This window comes from Numenius arquata, chromosome 7 (assembly GCF_964106895.1).
Source record: "Numenius arquata chromosome 7, bNumArq3.hap1.1, whole genome shotgun sequence".
Taxonomy (NCBI): Eukaryota; Metazoa; Chordata; class Aves; order Charadriiformes; family Scolopacidae; genus Numenius; species Numenius arquata.
The window spans coordinates 36,664,513-36,685,834 of NC_133582.1; the positions used below are offsets into that span (position 1 = coordinate 36,664,513).

Consider the following 21,322-nt stretch of genomic DNA (forward strand, 5'->3'; position numbering starts at 1 on the left):
CAGAGAACTCTATTATTCTATATGGTTGTCTTCTTTTAAAGGAAAAAAGAGAGATGACTTCTTACTGAACCCAAAATCTGCAAACTTTGGAACCGGGGAACTATGTGGTAGGTTTATTTATTTATTTGTAATGTTGCAGGTAGTGTGCGAAAAGTTTTAGAATTATTCTCATTCATTGGCACAAGAAGGAAAGGCCTTTATGGCAGGGGGAACAGCGTAACGAGGAAACTTGGATCAGGGAAAGCAACTAATTTCACAAAAGCATCTCCTCTTGTGCAGTGGGGATTTAGTATTTGAATCTGTATGTGCTTATCTTGCCTAACTACGTTGGTGATTTATGCTATAATCACAACACACCTACTAATTTTTCATTCTAGAGGTTGAGGCTGTGGTTCACATCACGAGCGCAAAGCATTGAGATTCACACCCGAATTTAGGTACCTGGTCCCCCCAGCCTTCAGGTGGACGCTCTTCTTTCCACATACAACACATGCTGCATAGAAACCTCCCAAAAGACCTATGAAATGCAAAAGGCTGAGCAGGAAACCAACTAAGCATGCAAAAGGAAACAAAGGAAAGCAAGAAGTGGTGTATTTTCTCCACTCTTTCAGCCTATATCCGAGTTATCCCACAAAGTACTGTTTCTTCCACCTAGCAAAACAAAGAGCTGAGGTCTGCACCCAGGTCTCCCCTCTCCTGGACAAGTGACCTCACTACGAATTAAGGAATAACCTTTCCTTCCCTTCTCTTTCAAAGAGGTGGTGGCCTCTGCACCACGCTCAAATATTTCATGCTCAGGGACCAAGTCTTCACAGAGAAGAAAGGGGTTGCAAATCATGTATCTATGGAAACATTTGGAGTTTGCCACACAGGTTGGAAAGAGGAGCTGAACCTCCTCCACCCTTTAAAGACAGAGGTCTTGCTCCAAAATAGATGTGTAGGAGGAAGCAGAGCTTTAACAAAAAGATTTAAGTGCCTGTGAAACGTAGTTCAAAATGCAGGAACAAAGCTGGTAATCTGGAACACGGGTTCCTGCTTATACCCTTTTGTCAACTAGGGTCAAAAAGACTTAAATCTCAAAATATTCCTGGAAATTCTGTTTATGGAAGTGCGAACTGTTCAAGATAGCCAGAATCATAGAATCATAGGATGGTTAGAGTTGGAAGGGACCTTAAAGATCATCCAGTTCCAAACCCCTGCCATGGGCAGGGACACCGCCCACCAGACCAGGTTGCTCAAAGCCCCGTCCAGCCTGGTCTTGAGCAGAGTATGGTGCTCTGTAGAGTGGTCCAATAAAATGGATTTTTTTAAGTCCCAAAATATTACAATAATAATAATACTACTAAAAGGCAAAGACATTAATTTAAACCTCTGGCTTTATAGTTCTGTATGCAACATCTTCAGATATCTCAATGTGGTTCAAAGGATTTATGGAAATAATTGGATAAATTACCGAATGATAAAACAATATTTGCCATTTTATTATTGTGATTAATAAAAAAAAAAAAAAATTAAGTGAAGAGTATGGAGGAGTTTTTTTAAAGCTTTCCTTTACGTTTTTTCAGAGCTGATCCACACTAAACTGGCTGAAGAACAAAGTGACTTCCAGTTACTCAATGGTCAACTTCTGTACTTCTGTTCCTCAGTTTATGATCAGACACATGTTATCTAATTCTTGGACCTAGCAATTTTTAACTTTAGATGTATCTTAGAACTCCACAGTTTCTTCTATTAGCAATAAATTAGCAATAAACTTTGTTTTGAGAGATCACAAACTGCCAGCTGGATAAAGGAAAGATGTCTTCTCTCTGTCAAGTTCTTCTGTGTGGTCTACCAACAATTTTCAGTCTTCCAGATTGCTCTTCAACTCGCAGATATCTTGTAAATTCCCAGAGGAGGGGGAAAACACACGCAGAGGCATAATATATTACTATGATTAAGCTGTGCTATGCGTACAACTGGATAATAAAAGCAGATGACAGGCTGGAGGAAAGCACGTCAGGGGCTGGAGCTGTTTGAGGAAAAGAAGAAGGAACCATGTGCCAAATGGAGAGGAAAAAAATAAGTTTGTATTTGGCTAGCACACCCGCAGAGAAGATGCTGAGGCAGGACAAATGTGAGGAGAGATCGTAATGGGAAGAAGCTCAGGCTGTGCCCAATGATCTGCACCCTGACAGAAGAACACCTTAAGCCCAGCCCTGTCAATAAAGACTCTGCTTATTCTGAAGGAACCACTTCTCCGCTTTGTGCAAGAAATAAACCAGAGGATTTTGAACCAGGAATCGAAGGAAATGAAGGGTTAGGAGAATTTATCAATGAGCAAGGTTTTAGGCTGCACAGGGAACATCTTGCCATTCTGCAGGTTTTAACCTCTTGACTGAACGTTTCACTCTTGTCCCTGCTGGCAACCGATTCCAAAACTAAACTTCCAGCTAGGGATGCTTTATGCCTTGCAGCTACAAGCTAAGCCTTTCTCCTTTTTCAGTTAAGAGTGCCCTGTAGGTACAGAGTAGTCTCAGAGGACCACAGGTAGATAGGAGAATCCTGGTGTAGCTGACAAATGATTCACTAGCACTTCACAGACTAAACCCGAGATCTCGCCACGGATATGAGCTGGGAGATGGTAGAAAACAGAAGGGAGGAGTGAGGCCCTGCGTGTGGATGCTCACTTCCTTTTGCTGTCGACCCAGATTACAGAAATTCTCTTGAGAGACGGTGAAGTCCCAGATTACCCTGAGCAGAATCTTTAATCAGGATGAAAGAGCAGCGCTTCTTTGTAGGTGGAAGCAGGCATCTCTTTGATGCTTCTTAGTGCCATTTTTTTCTGCTCCTTTTGTTGTTACTGTGCTTCAGCTGTGCACTCACAGCAGCCTGGTGATCACCATGGCCCTGATTCTGAAGCGCAGGACAAGGAGACCTGCTGATATGGAAGAGGGCTCACCGTGGCCACAGTGCACTGTCAACGCTGCTGCTGCTGCACACGCTTAGAGCTACGGATTTTCCTGAATTTGGCAGAGAGCGCACTCAGGGGATGGAGACAGGAAGTCTACCTTCTCCCTTTGGGATGAGGGGGCTTGAGGCTGTGTATTTGGTTTGGGCGGAAGGTGTTAGAAAAGCTAATCTAGAACTAGCTTGTTGGAGCCAGGCCTTGGGTAGTATCCATCTTAGATCTATACCATGGCTCCAAAGAGGATGGAGTTGGTGTAATAGGCAGCCACTCATTGCACTGGGAGCCAGGTTTGACCTCCTTTGAAGACAACGTGCAGAAGCCAGACTACGGTGAGGAAGAGCAGGTGGCAGGAGCCAGGCACTCTGAACCCATATCCTCTGCAGAGGCTACCACCTCAGGAATGGCTACAAGAGGTACGAATTTCTGAGCGGGGTTGAGCAACCCTCTTAGTGTTTTCTCTTTTTGCCCTTACTACCCAAGTGCTAGGTAAGCAAAAAGGTAAGGATATCCTCAGAATCCACTCCCTGATCCTGCTGTCATGGGGTTTCTTTTTTCTTTTGCTGGGTTTTTTTTTTTGTGTGTGTCTTTTTCTTTTCAAGAAAAAGGTGATATTAATTGAAAAAAAAAAAAATTCACAGAAAGAAAATAAAAAAAAAAAAACAAAACCCTGACAACCATGTTTTGCTTGGCCATTCAGTTCAACACAAAGAAAAATACAGAACAGGATATAAAGTGTATGAATTATCAGTTTGCAGCCTGAATGACTTCTTTAGTTCTGCATTTCAAAGGTTTCCTTTTTTTGTAGCTGCCAGTTAGTATGTTTGGAAGAAAGCCCAGATAACAGAAGACATCAGAAGTGAGGTGAGGTGGAGACAGATGGAATAAATGGGCTGAGAAGGCACAAAAATAAACTTGTCGGAAGTCGCACTGTAGTAGAACTTTTTTTTTTTTTTAAGGGAAAAGATGACTAATTTGTCCAAGACACAAGTGCTAAAAACAAGTCTGTAAAATAAACAAAACCAAAAAAAACCCAAAACAAACCTAAACCAAAAAACCCAGCACAGCAGGAGGAACAAATACATTTCCATAACAGCAGCTATGAGCCAACAGCAAACCCTGTCAGAACCACTATTCAGCTATCACTCAGGCTTCACGTTCCTCTGGCTTTCAGTTGCTATTTTACACAAGCACAAACACACAGACGTATTAATTTCCTACATATATCTGCTCTTATACTGGTAGATGAACATTACAGACTGACCCAAGGAACCTAATTCAGCTCTGACACGGTATGGACCAAATCCTCGACCAGAACAAAGCAGCTCCGTTCCCCTGTTTGGGTTAGAGCTGAACCACTTCCAACTGGGGAAGAACGAACCAGGGCCCGTCAAACTACATTGGCTCACATAAACTGAAGTTTAATTTGGCCCAAAAGCTAATACAGAGCCACCAAACACTTTCACACAAAGTCAAAATTATTGGGCAAGTGACGAACAAATGCGATACTCCAAGAATACATGCAGTTGAAAGAAAGAAGTGAAACAAGAATTAAATTATGAAAAATCTACATTTCAATGATTGCAGGAGACAGAACAAGTGTATCTCCAAAGTGGTGTTTACTGGTGTTCTCACAGGAAACCTCTGGCTACTGATGGCAATTCTGGAAGAGCTGTAATATGCATGGAGGTGACATCGCCTGGATGAAGCTATGACATGGGGAAAGTAATGACACTTCTGAAGAAGGAGCATGAGATTATTAAATATACCCTCCCTGCTTCTCTCAACTCCAAATAAAAATGAGAAAATCATTATTTTACAGGGAATGAAAAAAAAAAAAGGAAAAGAAAGGGGGGGAAGAAGGGAGAAAAAGGGGGGGAAAAGGTGGGGGAAAAAGGGGGAAAAAGAGGGAAAAAGGGGGAAAAAGGGGGAAAAAGGGGGAAAAAGGGGGAAAAAGGGGGAAAAAGGGGGAAAAAGGGGGGGAAAGGGGGGAAAAGGGGAGAAAAGAGGGGGAAGGGGAGAAGGGGGGAAAGGGGAGGGAAAGGGGAGCAAAAAGGGGGGAAAAGGGGGGGAAAAGGGGGGGAAAAGGGGGGGGAAAGGGGGGGGGAAGGGGAGGAAAGAGGGGGGGAAAAAGGGGGGGAAAAGAAAAAAGAAAGAATTACATTTCTCTGACCTGCGCACACCTGCAAATATTATGTCAAATCTCTTTCTCTGTGTCTTTTTTTCCCCAAATATAGTGACACACTTAACTCTAACATAGCCAGTCCCACAGAGCTCCACTCCATCCAGTGACTGCAACCACCTATTTCTGACTGCCAGGCAGGCAGCGAGAACAGGTGGGCTAGTGAGAGGTGAGAACAGAGCAGGGCTAGTGAAACTGGGACTGGGGGAAATCCCTGGAAAACTTCTTCTGGGGTGGAAACCAGGTGTCTGATCTGACATCATCCTCTCTCCTTATACACACACTACACCTGCATGAGGTGATTGGAAAACACTAGCAAAATGAAGCATTTTTATACAGTAAAAATGTACAAACGCAAAATTTGTAAAAAATGTAAAATTGTAAAAAAAAAAAAAAAAAGTAAAAATGCACAAGTAAAAAGATAGGTAACAGAATACCTAAGTGGAAAATGAGCCAGGGTATGACTGCTTAAAAGCTTGGGAACTGAAGAGATTTTAGCTGGCATGGAGGGTTTTCTGCTGGGGAAAAGGAACAGTGGCCCAGCTATCAGTAGGCAGAGTTGGAGGAACCAGATTTGAAGGGAATGCTTCAGGTGTCTAAATGTACACAAGTAGTGCTTTCTAGATGTCTTAAGACATCCAAGCCTTCTGCAACAGAAGGGATGATACAGAAAATATCGACAGTCCACCTACCCCTCTGGAGCAGCAGCTGGAGGCTGGAGTAACCTGAGCACATCTGGAATGGCACCAGATACCAAGTGTTTAGGCAATGGAGTCCCTGGTGTTTCTCCCTAAACTCAGGACTTCGCTTCTTCTCCCAGCCTAAACACCAGAGATGGTCTCCCATGACTCGTGCCAACATTCACAGACTGAGAACTGGCTGACGATAAAAGATCAGCTGGCGAGTTTGACTCGTTAGAGGAGAACTATGATAAAGCTATGGAGATTGGAGTAGGTCATAGAGACAATATGTTTCTGGATGTTGAGAGCATGCTTTCCAGAGTCAGGGAAGTTCTACTAGACCAACAGTAAGAAGTGGAAATGGGGAAGAAGGCAGCTCTGTGGGGTGAGCAGGGAAGGGACGGAAGAAGAGGACTGCTGTGGGCAGCACATCATCACACACATGACTGCTACTACAACAGGGCAGTGCCCGTATCCAGGTATTAGCATCCATTTCGCTTACAGCCTTGTAAGCTCATACAATGTATTTCCACATCTCAGACCTGAAGTTCCTCAGGGGGAAATTCAGTATCTGACCCCCATGCAAATACAGCTGGGATGCTGAGTGGCAGCTCTCTTTCTTACTTCCCCCACCCCACAAGCCTTTCTTTCTCTGCCTAAGAATTTCTTGGGTGTGCAGCCACACTCTGCCGTTACCCAAGATATTGCCTCTTGAAGTATGTATCAGCATCCCAAAAGCATCATTGGACTTGTGCAAACGGGTATGCACCCTCACCTCTCTCTAACAGTTGCAAGGTCACCCCCCCCAACTCGTTTATCACATCATGGATTAAATAGACAAGCAACGTTCAGATGGTGGTTATGATCTGTCAGTTCTTGTTCGATCATTTTTACAATTCAATAGTTTTGTTGACTCACATTCTTGAAATAATCACCCTTTTCGTTGGATTGTTCGCACGATATTTAATTGTGATGGTTTTATCTATTTACCTATTTATTTTAAAAGGCTGGTTCTTCATAACAGCTCAAAAGATAAATTCAAGATTAAAAAATTGTGTTGGGTTCTGATTTTGCATCCTTCATGTCTTTGGCAGTTTTTTCTTAAGCAGAAGCATAAAGATGCTCCCTTAAAGCCTATCTCCGGAGTGAATTGCTCAGAAAACCAGCGTTAGTCTTTCTCACAAAGGTTACCATTAAAAAAGACCGCGCTCATTCACATTACTGCATTTGGCATTCCGTAGTCAGCACCACGGTATGTTAAGCTGCACATTCTGACAACTGCTGAAAAACTGAACATTTAGCAATCACAACCACTGTGGGAGTCTTTCTATAATAGAGGAAATGTAAATACCACATGAAAAAGATCAAAAGGTGAATCGGCAACTTATCTAAATCACAGTAGCCCCAGATAAAAGTCTGCCCCATTACCATAAATAGATTACCACAAGTAATGTATGGAAGGAGCTGGGTGGGGAAGGCATCTCACATCCTACTGAAAATTTGGTATATACCAAACTCACCAAAGATTTTTTTTCAACGGTTGAAAGCCTTGCTTATATAGCTATGAGTATAAGGAAACCATTGTAAGGTATTTAGGCAGGAACAAAAGAAAATACAGGCACTTCAATAGCTTTGCTGTTGCCTACCTCCTCTACCATTTTACAAACTTCACTACCTTTACATATATTATTTTAACTCCAACACATATCGTGCAAACAAGCTTAATTCTAAAGGCATTTATTTGCAGCTTGAATTTCCTACACAGGGATCGTAAATCTGAAACGGGAAGCCTGAAATCGTTAAAGTCACATATTTATAAAATCATATTCAATTAGGTTAAAAAAGTGCAATTTCTGTCATCATGTCATAAAAAGATGTGTTTTTCTCTCAGATCTACTATAAAGAAAAGCTCCCTATATTGTTACAGATAGAGGCTGTTTTCAATCAGTTACAAGGAGCAATCCAATTACTGGATGGTTTAGTGCAGTAACTGACTCCAGACTAATTTAATTTCTTTAGGTCTCTGAAGATCAATTGATCTGATTTGTTTCCCTCCCCAAAGGCTGTTTAGGAAAAAGCAGGCTTAAATACCTGGAAATGAAATACAAAGCTCTGTACACTTTCACGCTACTTAGGTCATTCGGAAAAGCTGGAACTCACGATAAATGAGTGCTCTCTTGGCCCTAACATCACAGGATGCTTTACAGGAGACCATTAGGGCCACGGCACAGCGCTGCCAGATTAGGGATGCATGTGCTCCATGCCGGCCTGCTTAGGAAACAGCTCACAGAAGGTATTTTCAGAGCTCCTAAATAACTCTTCAATTTTCAAGAGCTGTGCAAATGTGCATTTGGCCTGCATGGTCTTTTCCCTGGTAAATAAATAGGTTTTTTTTTTTTTTCTCAGACAATGATCTTATAGAAATAACTAAGTTTCCCACTAGAACGAGCAGGAGTCATGCTGTACTATTCAACGTACCACCGACGTCCTGTAACACCTGTCACAACCAACGTCAGGCAAGAAATTCTTCCCGTTCTCGTATCTCACTTTGCTGTTTCTTGTGCTTGGTATTAGATTCCTGTAAGCAACTTTGCTGGCGCTGAGATGAAATCTGTAGAACCAGTGGGCACTTAGAGAGTGATATTCTCATCTGCCTGGATATTTTAATGTTGGAACTGAATAAAACCTTTGGTATTTCTGGGCTGTATCAGGTAACGGGAAATCGTCAAGCAGTGTCTTAGCAGTCCTCTTGTGTGTTACACTTTTACTATCTCATTGCCTGATGAGTTGTACAACAAGGTTTATTTTTTTAAATATTGTTGTTCCCTGGTCAGGCCTAAGATTCCCCATTTAAGTCTAAATAAGACCTGACCCAAACTGGGAATCTCAAATCCAGAGTTTTAACGTCGTTTCAGTACTCGCCACATTCTGTCTCTTGTATTTATTGTAGGCTTCACATTTGGCTACCTTATCTCTCGGGGCAGCACTCGTGCCTGGGCTAAGCTGCCTTGCTCAGTCTCTGTTCTTAACACTTATCAATAAACAAAAGGGCACTGCGGTTTGTGCTCAGCGTTTCTGACTCCATGCCATGTGCTGTTATAATAAGATGTCCTCTGGAAAAAATTCCCTTCCTATCCCGCCCCATGACAGTTGGTTCATCTGCACAGAGGTAACTCAGTTTTTCTCCCAGCTTATCTATTCAGACTCTCTCAGCTCTTGCAGAGCTGTGTCATTAGATATCGCCTGTTTGTAAAACAAGGAAACTGAAATGTGAAAAATCAAAGTCTCTTCTCTTCCTACAGAGCATTCATTGACTATTTATTGCATACAAACCTGAGCTTTAGATGCTGTTTACCTTAATACTTTGTCAGTACAGCAGGCTGCGCTATTTTAATTAAATCTGCGTTGTTCTTTTTACCCATTTTCAACTAAGACTTTCACTTAGGAAGCCATTTTTTAACAACTTTGCAAATGTGCGCTGCAGCCTATAAGCTTGATTCCCAAATTACCGTTCTTTCACCCAATTACTCAATGGATCACTAAAGATCCAGTCACTAATAAGGTATAAAATACACCGCTATAGCCCAGCCATATACCTGCTTAGACTGATATACTTTTGAAGTGCTGTAAAGCCTTTCTCTAGCAGTATGAATATGACTTCATTGAGCAGTTTGTCCCCTGTGAAAGCTGATGCACAGATACATCTGGATAACCCCACGTAGGAGGGTTTTGGCCTCTCCAAACTTTCTTTCATGACTGCGTGCTCACAGGAAAATTTGGATGCGCTATATCCATCTCCATCGAGTCCTCTTCCAGCCTAAAGGATGCAGGCAGCTTAATTTGCTTTGTTTGCCAAGATATTTGACACGATATCATTAAAATGTGATGTGCTGGAGGGCTACCAAGAGATTGAAGTTGATTTCCTACTCAACTGTGGGTTAATGCTTCTGTCCCTATGGCAGCAGTTGCTCATAATGAGCTGTACACACACAAACCTCAGCAGTTTCCAGATAAAGCTTTCCCCTGATGCAGCCTGCAGTACAATTTTGGTGAAACAAAAATGGCATCTTTGTCGTCAGAGTGGGAGTTATGGGATTCGTCCTGATGGCAATAATTGCTGACTTCAGTGTCTGGGACTGCTGAAGTGTATTTTGGGAAGCTCCCCTCTCTCTTTTCCACTGTGTGGAGCATTGGGGAGCTATAAAGATGTTTTTTCACAGGACCACTGCCCTTGTTTCCCAGTGACCCAATTCACAGCCCTCAATAGGGTTAAATGGCATGATAAGAAAAAAACTTTTCATTCTGAAGTTGTAAAACTGACCTTCTTCCCCCTTCAAGAAGCCCCCTCAAGACGACAAATATATCGACCCCAACTGGAACAGATGTCAAAACTCAAAACAGCTCTTTTTTTCATAAAGTTTATGAGTATTTTTAAAAGAGATGAAGGAGGCTTACTCCATGCAACAAGATAACATTAAAATGCATAGCTTCTCAGGAGTTGAAAGGACGCTTTTCCTACAAACTCTCTCTTGTCTTTATCTTATCTGCATGGAAAGTAAACAGAATGTCCCCATTACCTCTCGATATCAGTGAGTCTGGAAGAGTCCCGGAATCCTTTAGCAAAAGGGTTGCTGTCAATTTTCAACTTGGTTATCTGGAAACACAGAAAAGAGCAACACAACATGAATATAGCGTTGAGGTGCTGCAGCGTACAAAGTGTTAACCAATCCATCCTCCTGGCTTCACTGCTAATTTTATCCGTGCTCTCGTGTGTGTGTGTGTGTGTGTGCACGCACACACTACTCTTGATATGCTGCAAAGCTGGGGAGGCAAACCAGGGTGTATTGTAGGGTGTATTATGCCTATGGCAATAGAAAGACCAAAGGCACAGCCGGCTTAGCCTTCATGTTATGTGGGTGGGTTCTTCCTGCTCTGGGTACATCGTTACTGCTTCCAAATACTTTAACAGCATGCCTCGTGTTGGCTTTTCCATGAGCAGTGCACAGCACCCTGCTAACATCGGGGCCTCGTTGGTGGAGCTGCACATCAACTAGCATGAGCCCAAGCTATGAGCCACTGCCTACAGACCTGAAGGCATTGCTTCAGTTCAGCCCCACCTGACTGGGATGCAAATAACTCAGCCAGACCCACCAGCCATCACACAGGGGCAATTTAACTGGTTCTGCAGGGAAAGAGGCTGAGGAAAGGAAGGAGGGAGGAAAAATGTGGGGAGAACTCAGATTTAAAGTGACAGAGCCTGGGTCAAAGGTGTAATGTCGTTAAAACCATCACTGACTTCAGTCTTCTACCATCACTGGAAAAACAGAACTCTTACAACCAAAACTCTCCTCCCATCTTCAAATGCAGCTACAAACCTGCCCAGTGCATCCTGCCAGTCTTTCCATTCTGCCAGAGTAACCTACTGATCAGGAGTCCCTCTGCCCCAGAGCGTAAGAGCTCCCCTTAACTTTGCAGTGAAACTTTTCAGGTGTAGGTGAAGGCTTCCACCGTGCTTTTTGAGAGCAGGAAAAAAATATGCCATTGCCCTTGTGAAATTTTCTACCTGTCCAACCAAATGAGATTTGGTGAGTAAAACCTGAAGCATCGTCATAATATTCAGATTTTCCAGCCATACTTCTTCCAAGAAATAAAAATAAAACTGTAAGTGAGAGTTAGAGCTTGACGAGGGACAACACAGGACCTGTCCTACAAGGCAGCGAATGCTGAAACCAACTCAAGCTGAAACCCATGAAAATCAACAGCTCTCAGCATTTCATACTGAGCATCTATGTCAACCTGGCTTTCCTCAAAAAATGCCTATATTGCAGAGGCCACAACCTCATTTTTAATAGCTGGCCCTTGAAACTCAGAAAGAAAAGGGAGCTTTGCCAAATCCTCAAACAATCAAATGCTCTCATCAAGCAAAGGTATTTCAAAACAGGGTGGCTTCTCTTCCAAAAATTGAAAAAAAGAAAAAAAAAAGAAGAAAAAAAAAGAGGAGGGGAACTGAACCCAACTTTTCATTTTGAGAAAGAAGTCTTCTGGGAGGGAAACAGGGAGGCAGGGACAGACTTACAAAGACAAAATCTAAGTATTTAATTGCAGGTCTGCAGGACATGAATGCTGTGCTGAGCAGCTACCAGCGACCTGCTCTGCGGCCCCAGGAAACCCACTGCACCCCTGGGCTGCTGCCTTCCCACCCAGCGTGTCGGGTCCGTCCAGGGGTGAGCTCTCTGGGGAAGGTCCTTGCTTTGAGGCGCTACGCAAGAGACAACACGGCTCGCCCAGTTGTTCCCATGGGCTGGTCAAGTAGCATGGGACCTCAGCGCTGGCTGAGGGTTTGAGGCTGTTCTCATCATGCAGGTACAAACGATGGAAACAACCTTGAACGCTAGCCTCACCACAGAACCTTGCCTCATCCTACTCCCAAGATATCCCGAAGATATCCTTGACTTGTGGTGATATTGCGAAGAGTGGCGGGTTAGTGCCTCACGTAGAGCAAACGTTTTCAGGGCAGCATTTCGAAAACTACCTTGAACAAAGACAAGTTCTAACTAGTTCCATCGACTTAGATCACTAACACACTGAGCCAACTGCACTGCAGAATAATAAGGACATCTATTCATCTCTTGAGCGTATTTTCACCAATCAAACTTCCATTTTCCTAATATTAAAGATTTGGTATGACATCACAAGAGAAACTTTTTCTATCCACCGAAGCCAGATGAGACTCACAATCATTTATGGCCATATTTTTCCTGAGAGACTGTCTCACAAACAATCAGAGAACATCTGCTAAAAAGCATTTTAAAATGAAATCTGACCTACAATTCAACTCTGTGGCAGTGGTTTGACTGTTTAAATAAATGCATGCCCTTTAAATCTTAAATTATGAGATAGTTTGTTGAAAGTGTAATGTATTTAGCTTTTATCTAATAACCTCCAGAAATGTAATCAACCCCTCCTTAAAACAGTTCTGAAAGAAATGGCAAAAATGAAAAAAGGCTCCATTTTCATTAGTCATAAATAAAATGACAGCATCAACCTCTAGGGGTTCCAGAGATGTTCCATTGAGAAATTTTCCAGGACTCAATGTATGTGCTTTGGGAAGGTTAGTTTAGAGACATCTCTGGTGTAACTATCGTTGGTAAACACAAATCCATCCTACAGAAATAAATTCCAGGTTTCCCTAGTTTTATGGCTGTTACTATTTTGCTGGTTTCTACAGAAAGTTACATGCAAAAACCTGACTGCCTGTCCAAACATTATATTCTTGAGATTGCCAGGTGCTGAATGAATTTTCTGCAGCATTCAGATACAAAGCTGAGTTGAAAATCAATATACTCTGATATTAAAGCCTTAAAGCACAATGTGCAATCTAACATAAGGACCAACTTAATACTACTACTATTACCTTCATAGCTTATTTGGCCCCCTATTCAGTAGCTTCATTTTAATCATAGCATTTAGAAATTAATTACTTTTGCTTCTTAATAAGAAATGCAGACTTCTTTATATAAACCAGCAGGTACGTTGACTCCGTGATGCTGCCTGCCCACATGTTTGGATAGTACTTATATTTGTCTTGACTTGAGGGAAAAGAGGGTTGTTTTTTTAAGTGCTGTGGTCATTAACCCCTAAAAAACCACTCGGAATCGCACTGAAGCCAACAACATATTTCCACTGACTTAAATATTAAAGCCTTATCCACTGTCAAGCAGAACCTCTGCTCTCTGATTGTTTATATACTTCCTAAAATTACTCATTAGCAACCCATTGTTATGATCTCCTCCATTTTGTGTATCTTCTTCACTGGCATGCAAATTGAAATTCAGACATCTGGATGTAATCTGGGCAGCCTCTGAAAAGCATATCTCTGAGTGATTTCCCTTACGTTTGAGCTTTACAGCTTAATTAGTCAACTTTTTAAGCCCTTGAAATCATCATGTGCAAAACAATATCTCTCAGCTAATTGCTCATGGTGTGAAAGATCACCGTAAATAAGAACAGTTCCTTAACGAGCTATAATTAGAAAGGACTAAATGATAATACGCAAACAGCTTTGTATAGACAGGGGGAGGAGACAAATGAAAGCCTCTTTCATGTCATCTTTACTTCCATGAATAATCCTTATGTCCCTTTGAAGTTAGTAGTACTACCCGTAATACATAAGAATTACTCCTGAATATGAATTAGGTTGGGCAAGGTCACTCCAGACATTAGCATGGAAAGGTAGGTTATATCAGACAGTTTCCTAGTTTAGACTGGGAGAAAAGGGAGTTTTCAGCAGGGTAGGATTTAGTTAAATCCATGGAAATTGGCAACCGTACTCACCAATTGATTCTGGTAGGCGGTAACAGCTGTAAAAACTGTCTCTGGAAAGATAAATGTCCTGAACTCTTCCGATTTCAGATTTAGCAAAGAAGCCGTGTGATCCTTCTTCTTAATAATGTGGACCCTCGGCTGGTATTTGTGCATGGAGTTCAAAATGATCTGCAAGAAAGAGTGAGAAGGCACCGTCCTGAGAGGAAGGTTAACAGGACCCTTGAAGTGCTGCAGAACCACAGGGGAGAAAAAAGATCTAGTTAATACTGCAGGGGGAGACATCTAAAAATCTAACTAGTTGATTTTCAGAGCAAAGTCTCCAACTCCTTTGGGCAGTTCCAGAAAACGAAGCTGGAAAAGCGGGCAGCCCAGTGGCTGGTTTCCTTTTCACGCCTACACCACTGGCGAGCACGTGTTTCTTGAAGCATAAATACCTGTTCCTCCAGGTGAGGTGTTTTACATACAGGGCTTGTTATTGTTAGCCTGTGCCCCAGTTTGCAGGTGTCAGCTGCAAGTGCAAATACATCACTCTGGAAAGCCCATCACCGAGAACCCACACTTGCAAAAATGGGCAGGTGCAGAATGAAAACAGCCAGGAATTCCACAAAAAAAAAAAAAAAAAAAAAAAGGAAAAAAAATAAAACCCAACCAAAAAACCACCACCAGCAACACAAACCAACTGACCAAAAATAAAACTCCCCAGATCCTTTTACAGCAGCAAACCTTTAAAGCAAACCACTGATGCTCTTCACTGCAGACAACCAAAAATGAGAGCAAGGGAGCAAGGAGGGGAACAAGTACAGAACCCCCAAAATGACCAGTTCTGCCATTTTATCCTCCTTAATAATTGTTCATGAGTTTCCAAAATAATTCTAAACCTAATGTACCAACTAACTAATTTCAACACTCGCTGGAGCCAAACCGAGAGTCCCACTTGCTTCAGCTACCACCGGCCGGAGGCCTGTTGGGCTGCCTCTAACCACAGCATTGCAATATAAGAGGAATTAAATACAGAGCCCAGCTCACACCAGTCCTTGTTTTGGGTATAATCACAGTCACAAGACGAAATTGGCAATGGTGTGGGTGGTTCTATTTTGCAGGGGCCGTAAGGACGCTGCAGCCAGCGCTGTACATCTGGAATAGCTAATGCACATTCCTCGGGAGGCGTTAACTCCAGCTGAAACGGTGCAGTATTTCATGCTAACTCAGTCAGTAAGGAAGGTTGCACACTGCATTGGAGGGGGGGAGCTTAGAGACGACTGGTGTCGCGGCTGAAATTCCCACCAGCGTCCTCTTCGCTGCTCCTTCGGGGCCAAATATTGCCACGGCTCGCACTGTGCCTTTGGGAGGGGCACGCAGTCATTGCAGGGATGGGGAACCATCGTCCTGAAAGTTTTGCACGTCTGGTTTTGCTAACTCGAGGTCTCTCTCAAATCACTTTACTGCTTTATATATGCACACACACCCCAGCCACGGACCTTGCAGTTACTGTCTTCGGCACATCTCCCTCTCTTGGTAAGATGCTGCCTTACCAGCCTAGCCATTTGGGCTGCTCTAAGCAGCTGGAAAAGACATTTTGAAGAACAATGTGTGGATGGTGATGAGCTTACTGAGGGCTTAGCCCACGGGGCTCGACGCTTCCCATTGCCTTTCATGGCCACATTATCCACGCCGAGGCATTGCATCTGAGCAGCAGCCGAGCGGGAGGAGGAAAGGGCTGCAACAGACCAGCTCCCACACGTGCCCTTTCCCTTCACTCCTCCGTGAATGCAGACTGTGATAAGGAAACTCAGTTTCTCAAACAAGACCACGTAATCCTTTATGGAAGTTTTCCGAAACCGAAAGTGCACTTGGACAACATCCCCCTGCCACAATGCTCCACCCACGCGGTCCCACCAGAGGCAAGTTGGGCTGTTCAGGTACAAAACAAGTACTGAATGCAGCCTGGAGGTCACAAGAGACCCATGGCCGTGGTTAAGGTCACTATTTCCTTTTTGTGAGGGTCTGTGTGTGAAGTGCTCTGTCTGCATCCCCACACAGTCTGCTGATACTGAAGTCAGAAGGACACTGCACAAAGATACCTCTTAATATCCATGCATCTTCTTATAACCATCAAAACAACTGAAGGGAGTTAGATATGCAGGGTGCACCCAACGGTGGTCTCAAAGTCCAAGCAGTCCCCTTCCTGCATGGTGTAGCTATCCGAAAATCCCTGATGCCAGCTCTGCACACTCGTACTGGTGTGCCCAGAGAGAAATATCAAGCGCACATATACTTATGGCAGCCCCCTGGCACACACATACGGGCAGCAGAGTGTGTTCACAGGCCCCCCAGCCACCTCATCTGCCTTTGTGCTGACAGCCTCTGGCAGGGGAGGTGACCAGGATCCATCCTTACAGGATCCTGCTTGTTGTAAGTTCAGGCAGGTTTGTAGGCATCTGGCTGCCACTGACTACAGACCGGTCACCAGAGGCAATCTGGATGCCAGCTGTGAAATCCCTGAATTCAGGAACTATGCAGCTTCCACATTCACTGAAGAAGAGTGTTACCAGGCAAAGTTTGCTTTCCAAAAGCATGGAGGTTCCTAACTTCTGCCAGGTTGACCTCAGAAAAAGAAAAAAAACAAAAACCCTGGGCGTAACTCCTTCTGGGTATTCTGAAACCCCTACTTTCACAGTTACTTGTTGGCCACGTTCACACCTTCGTGTTTGCTTTCACAAACATTCACGTGTTTGCGTTTTGCTATCATAAGAGCCAGAAAAGCAATTACGATAATGTATACACTCATGGTTCACCTCACCATAAACCAGAAATGTCGCTACCCCACCCAAGTGCAACCAAAAGTCCAAAAAGAAGCAGTCTCTGTGAAAAAATATCACTAGAAATCTGGAAGAAAAGATCACATTCATAAATGTTCCACAACCAGAAAAATGGGAATTACTGGCTTGACTGTAAAAATCCATAGACAGGAACCATTTCCTTCCTCTGGTAAAGATATCTGAAAGTGTTTCCATGGAGCAAGCTGTATGTCATGCACACAGAGATAAGCCTTCTGCCTGATGCTCGGGGAGAACACGTACATGGCTACGGGGCTATGCACGCTGCTGAAGATGCACCAAGCAGAGATGCTTACGAGCTCCAAAAGTCTCAGAATAGGAGAAAATGAACAAATGCTGGAACAAACAAATGCCGGAACAAACAAATGCCTCTCTTCTCTTCAGATTCCTTTTCAGGAAATGAACCACCCTACAAATAAAACACTACCATTACCTTAACAATCCAAACTGTCTTCTGGAGGGTAGAGAAAGCAAGCAACTAGAACAAACTGGAAGAAGGTTTGAACCAGCTTCTCGACCTACAGCTAACATTTTAATGACCTAAATGATGCATTTAAACTTCCTCAGGAACCAACACGCCTTATCAAACATAACTACGATTTTAGCAGGTCAATTAAAAAGATCTTGTCAGTGAAGAAGGGCTCTTTCAACCTGAAGGGAGAGGGTTCGGGACGCATTTCAATTCTCTCCTCCTCTTAGTACACGGGAGCTCAGAAATGCCATTGGCCATGGCACAGTGTGCCCTCCTTAAAGAACGAATTTTTTTCCTTAATTCCACTGATCACCCAAGGTTGGTATTTACATAGCTTCAACAAGGCAGCACATAAAACCTGACACCTTAATTTGGAGCATAAAAAAACCCTACAAAACATTAAAAAGGGAGTGCTCCGCCAAGGCGTAACGCCTGTCACGCAAATCTCAACCCAGGATCAAGCCTTCAGGGCTTACTCTCCACTGAACACGCGAAACTTTCCATTGACTTGGGCTCTCCAAAGCCTTCACGTAAAGAATGGGATCCACCTCTGCTGCTTCTTGGAAAGTTAATCAGGAGGCCGCATCTCAAACGCTATGGATCATTTTCTCCCACTGCCTGTATCCGAGACGATTACGTCTTCTTGCTCTGCTACATGTCTCTGTTCCCGACAGCTCCTCAGACCGACTTCTTCTTCATACTCATCTGGGCTTCTGGGAACTGCACCGCTCCTAACTAGTTTGCAATATACTGCTGCGAGCGCTTTATTAGAGGCACACATGGCCCCTCTTATGATGAAAAATGCTCCTTTTTAAATGCGCGCGTATACTGCTCTATCATCACTCGGTGATAGAGCCCACAAATCTTCAGCTTTGCCCTTCTGCACGTTATGAAATAAAAGAGAGGAGAAAAAAAGAAGGCATGCTCTGCTAGTCAGGAGGGAGCAACAGCGGGAACCAAATTCAAGAAAAATATGCCCACGGACAGACTTTACAAAAGTTATCTATCTGGGCTTTCTTTTTTTTTTTTTTTTTTTTTTTTTTAAAAAAAAAAAAAAGCTTTTTTTGTCGCTGTTTCCAGGATGTATTTTAAGTGATCATGGCTGTGGTTCAATTTTTAGGTCTTGAAATGAGTAAGAACTATCTTTCAGCTGAGAAACATTTGTGCAGAATGCAGCTCAGACGAACGGCCACTGTCTCACAGAGTCCGAAAAGGCAAAAAAACTCCACACTAGGGGAGGGATTTCAGAAACCGTGTATGCCACAATTATTCAGCTTTACAGGTTAGTTACCCCTACACGTGCTTCAGAGTTCAAAATCATTCCTCTCTTCCTGACACCTCATTTACTAACACTGCCTTTATGCTCATTCTTCTTAACTGCCCTGTTCTCAGCCAACAACCCTTTTAGATCTGTCCCCCTGCCCCTTCGGCCATCACCACCGAGCTCAGAGGCAACGCTTTTAACTCTTCCTTTGCAATTTGGGGGTGCTACCAAGCTGTTTCTGCACTTTACGGGCACTTTCCAGGAGGTTACAGGACACCTTCTTACCACCTGCCGTTAGAGAGTCAGGTAGCTAAAGGCATTGTCCCCGCTGATGCAGCGCAGCAGGACCTCGTGGCCACCAGTTCTGCATACTATTTACCAGCTTCCAACCTCAGGGCTTGTGACAACAGTCTGGTACCAATCAGATCTGGGACCTGTCTCCTATAGAGGCCCAGGTCCACCCTGTGGCACTTTGACTTGCATGTAGCCTACAGTTATTTCATGGGCAACTGAGGCACACTAGTTTTTATAATTCAATAGCCCTTGCTTTGATGTCACATCACTATTTTCTGCCAACTCTGTGCCCATGCTGCGCTGACTCTGGAAGTTCTTACTGATGATGTACAAGAGTTCTTATTGATGGTCCTAAACCTAACAGGTTGCCTGTAACAAGAGGGAGCTTCCAAGCACACATGGAAGAGAGTGTGAGCTTGCTGGCCAGTGCACGTGGCAGAGCATACTGCCAAGTCACAGCAAAATGTGGGCAGAAGCATGACAAAAAGATCACCTGCCTCCCTTCTCTTCTTCACTTTGATGCTCAACTCCACCCTGGACTTGTCGCCGATATTCTCCCTCTGATAGCGGTAGGTCAAGGGAGGTCATCCTCCCCCTCTACTCTACCCTGGTAAGGCCACATCTGGAGCACTGTGTCCAGTTCTGGGCTCCCCAGTTCAAGAAGGACAGGGAACTGCTGGAGAGGGTACAGCAGAGGGCTGTGAAGATGATGAGGGGTCTAGAACATCTCTCTTACAAGGAAAGGCTGAAGGGCTTGGGTCTTTTTAGTCTGGAGAAGAGAAGACTGAGGGGGGATCTGATCAATGCCTACAAATACTTAAAGGGTGGGTGTCAGGAGGATGGGGCCAGTCTTTTTTCAGTGGTGCCCAGGGACAGGACAAGAGGAAACGGGCACAAACTGGAACATAAGAAGTTCCATCTAAACATGAGGAGGAGCTTCTTTCCTGTGAGGGTGGCAGAGCTCTGGAAGAGGCTGCGCAGAGAGGTGGTGGAGTCTCCTTCTCTGGAGACATTCAAACCCTCCTGGACACGTTCCTGTGCAACCAGCTCTGGGTGGACCTGCTTTGGCAGGGGGTTGGACTAGATGATCTCCAGAGGTCCCTTCCAACATTCTGTGAACACTTGCGTTGGCCTGGGCTCTACCTTATGTAAGGTCAAAACCCCTGATTTCTGAAGTCACCTGTTCCTCTACAACAGAGATTAAAACCCAACATGTTTAAGCTTCACACAATGTCCTCCTCCACTGCAACAGGAAGGGCTGGCCCAGAAAGGTGTAACATGGGGGCCACGGCAGCCATTCCCCATTGTGGTCTCTCTCCCACAAGCTTAGTCCTGTGGTACAGGCGAGCGATTCCCTTGTTGTGGTTCCTTTACCCTTTCCCACCAGGAGGTCTACTCACATGGCCGTGCTGATCCAGCTCATTATTGGTGAGTTTGACTTTTTCGAAGGACACCATCTGCTTCAGCAGTTGCTCTCCCGTGAACGGGGAGTCAGGGTGAACGTACAACCTGAAAAACACAGGGAAAAGGCCTGCTCATAAAAATCTCACCTCTTGGCTTGTGCGCGGGCACCACCTCCATATGAAATTAAAAAGCCCGTAATATCTTGCTTTCGGGACACGTGGTGGTTTCACAGACATGCGTTTCCTGAGAGCTTAGGGTAATACAGAGCTGCTACTCGAACAAGACACAGACAGTCTCCCCCAAATTAATGAATGCCTGAAATACAACCATTAATGAAGGACAGTAAAGCAGATGACTTGAGTTGTTTAATTCACTGGAACCTAACGAAGACTCCCATGTCCAAGTGCTAGATTGCTCTCTAACCATACCTGTTATTTTATCTAGTTATCTAAAACGGAGACATTAACATTTGGCATTGCGTCTTTTCCCAAATGAAAAATTGATCTTGTCTTTCCCCACAGCTGTACTAACAAGCACTTAAAATAACAATGACTACAGCTCTGAGAGAAAAAACATGGTGTCATTAGAGAGATAATGGGGGAATGTAGATAAAAATGCATTTTTCTTTATATGTAACATTAAGCCATGATAATGATTTTAACCTGCACTGGATCACATGTTAGCTGTCGTGACGTCTGTTTATAAGATGTCCAGCACAGTGGTCTGACACGAAAAAAATTAATTGCAGCTCTGTAATTAACAATCCACCACTAGGGAAGTTAAGCAGGAGAAAAGGAAGCCTAGAAGATACGTAGATACAATAATATAGACATTACGACCAGACTAATTATAAGTGCCAGTCTATTTTAAAAAAAAAAAAAAAGAAATATTTTATAGGAATAACATATTGCTGAAAA

General features: G+C 43.6%; 1 protein-coding gene across 1 annotated transcript in view; it reads right to left on the reverse strand.

Annotated features, from left to right (window-relative positions):
- Positions 1–21,322, reverse strand: part of TBX20 (T-box transcription factor 20) — a 40,445-nt gene that overhangs the window by 10,118 nt on the left and 9,005 nt on the right. The window contains exons 4-6 of the mRNA XM_074150211.1: positions 20,402–20,510; positions 14,144–14,302; positions 10,387–10,463 (exon numbers count right to left, since the gene is read on the reverse strand). Coding sequence (XP_074006312.1) covers positions 10,387–10,463; positions 14,144–14,302; positions 20,402–20,510 — 345 coding nt within the window. The remainder of the gene's footprint in view (positions 1–10,386; positions 10,464–14,143; positions 14,303–20,401; positions 20,511–21,322) is intronic.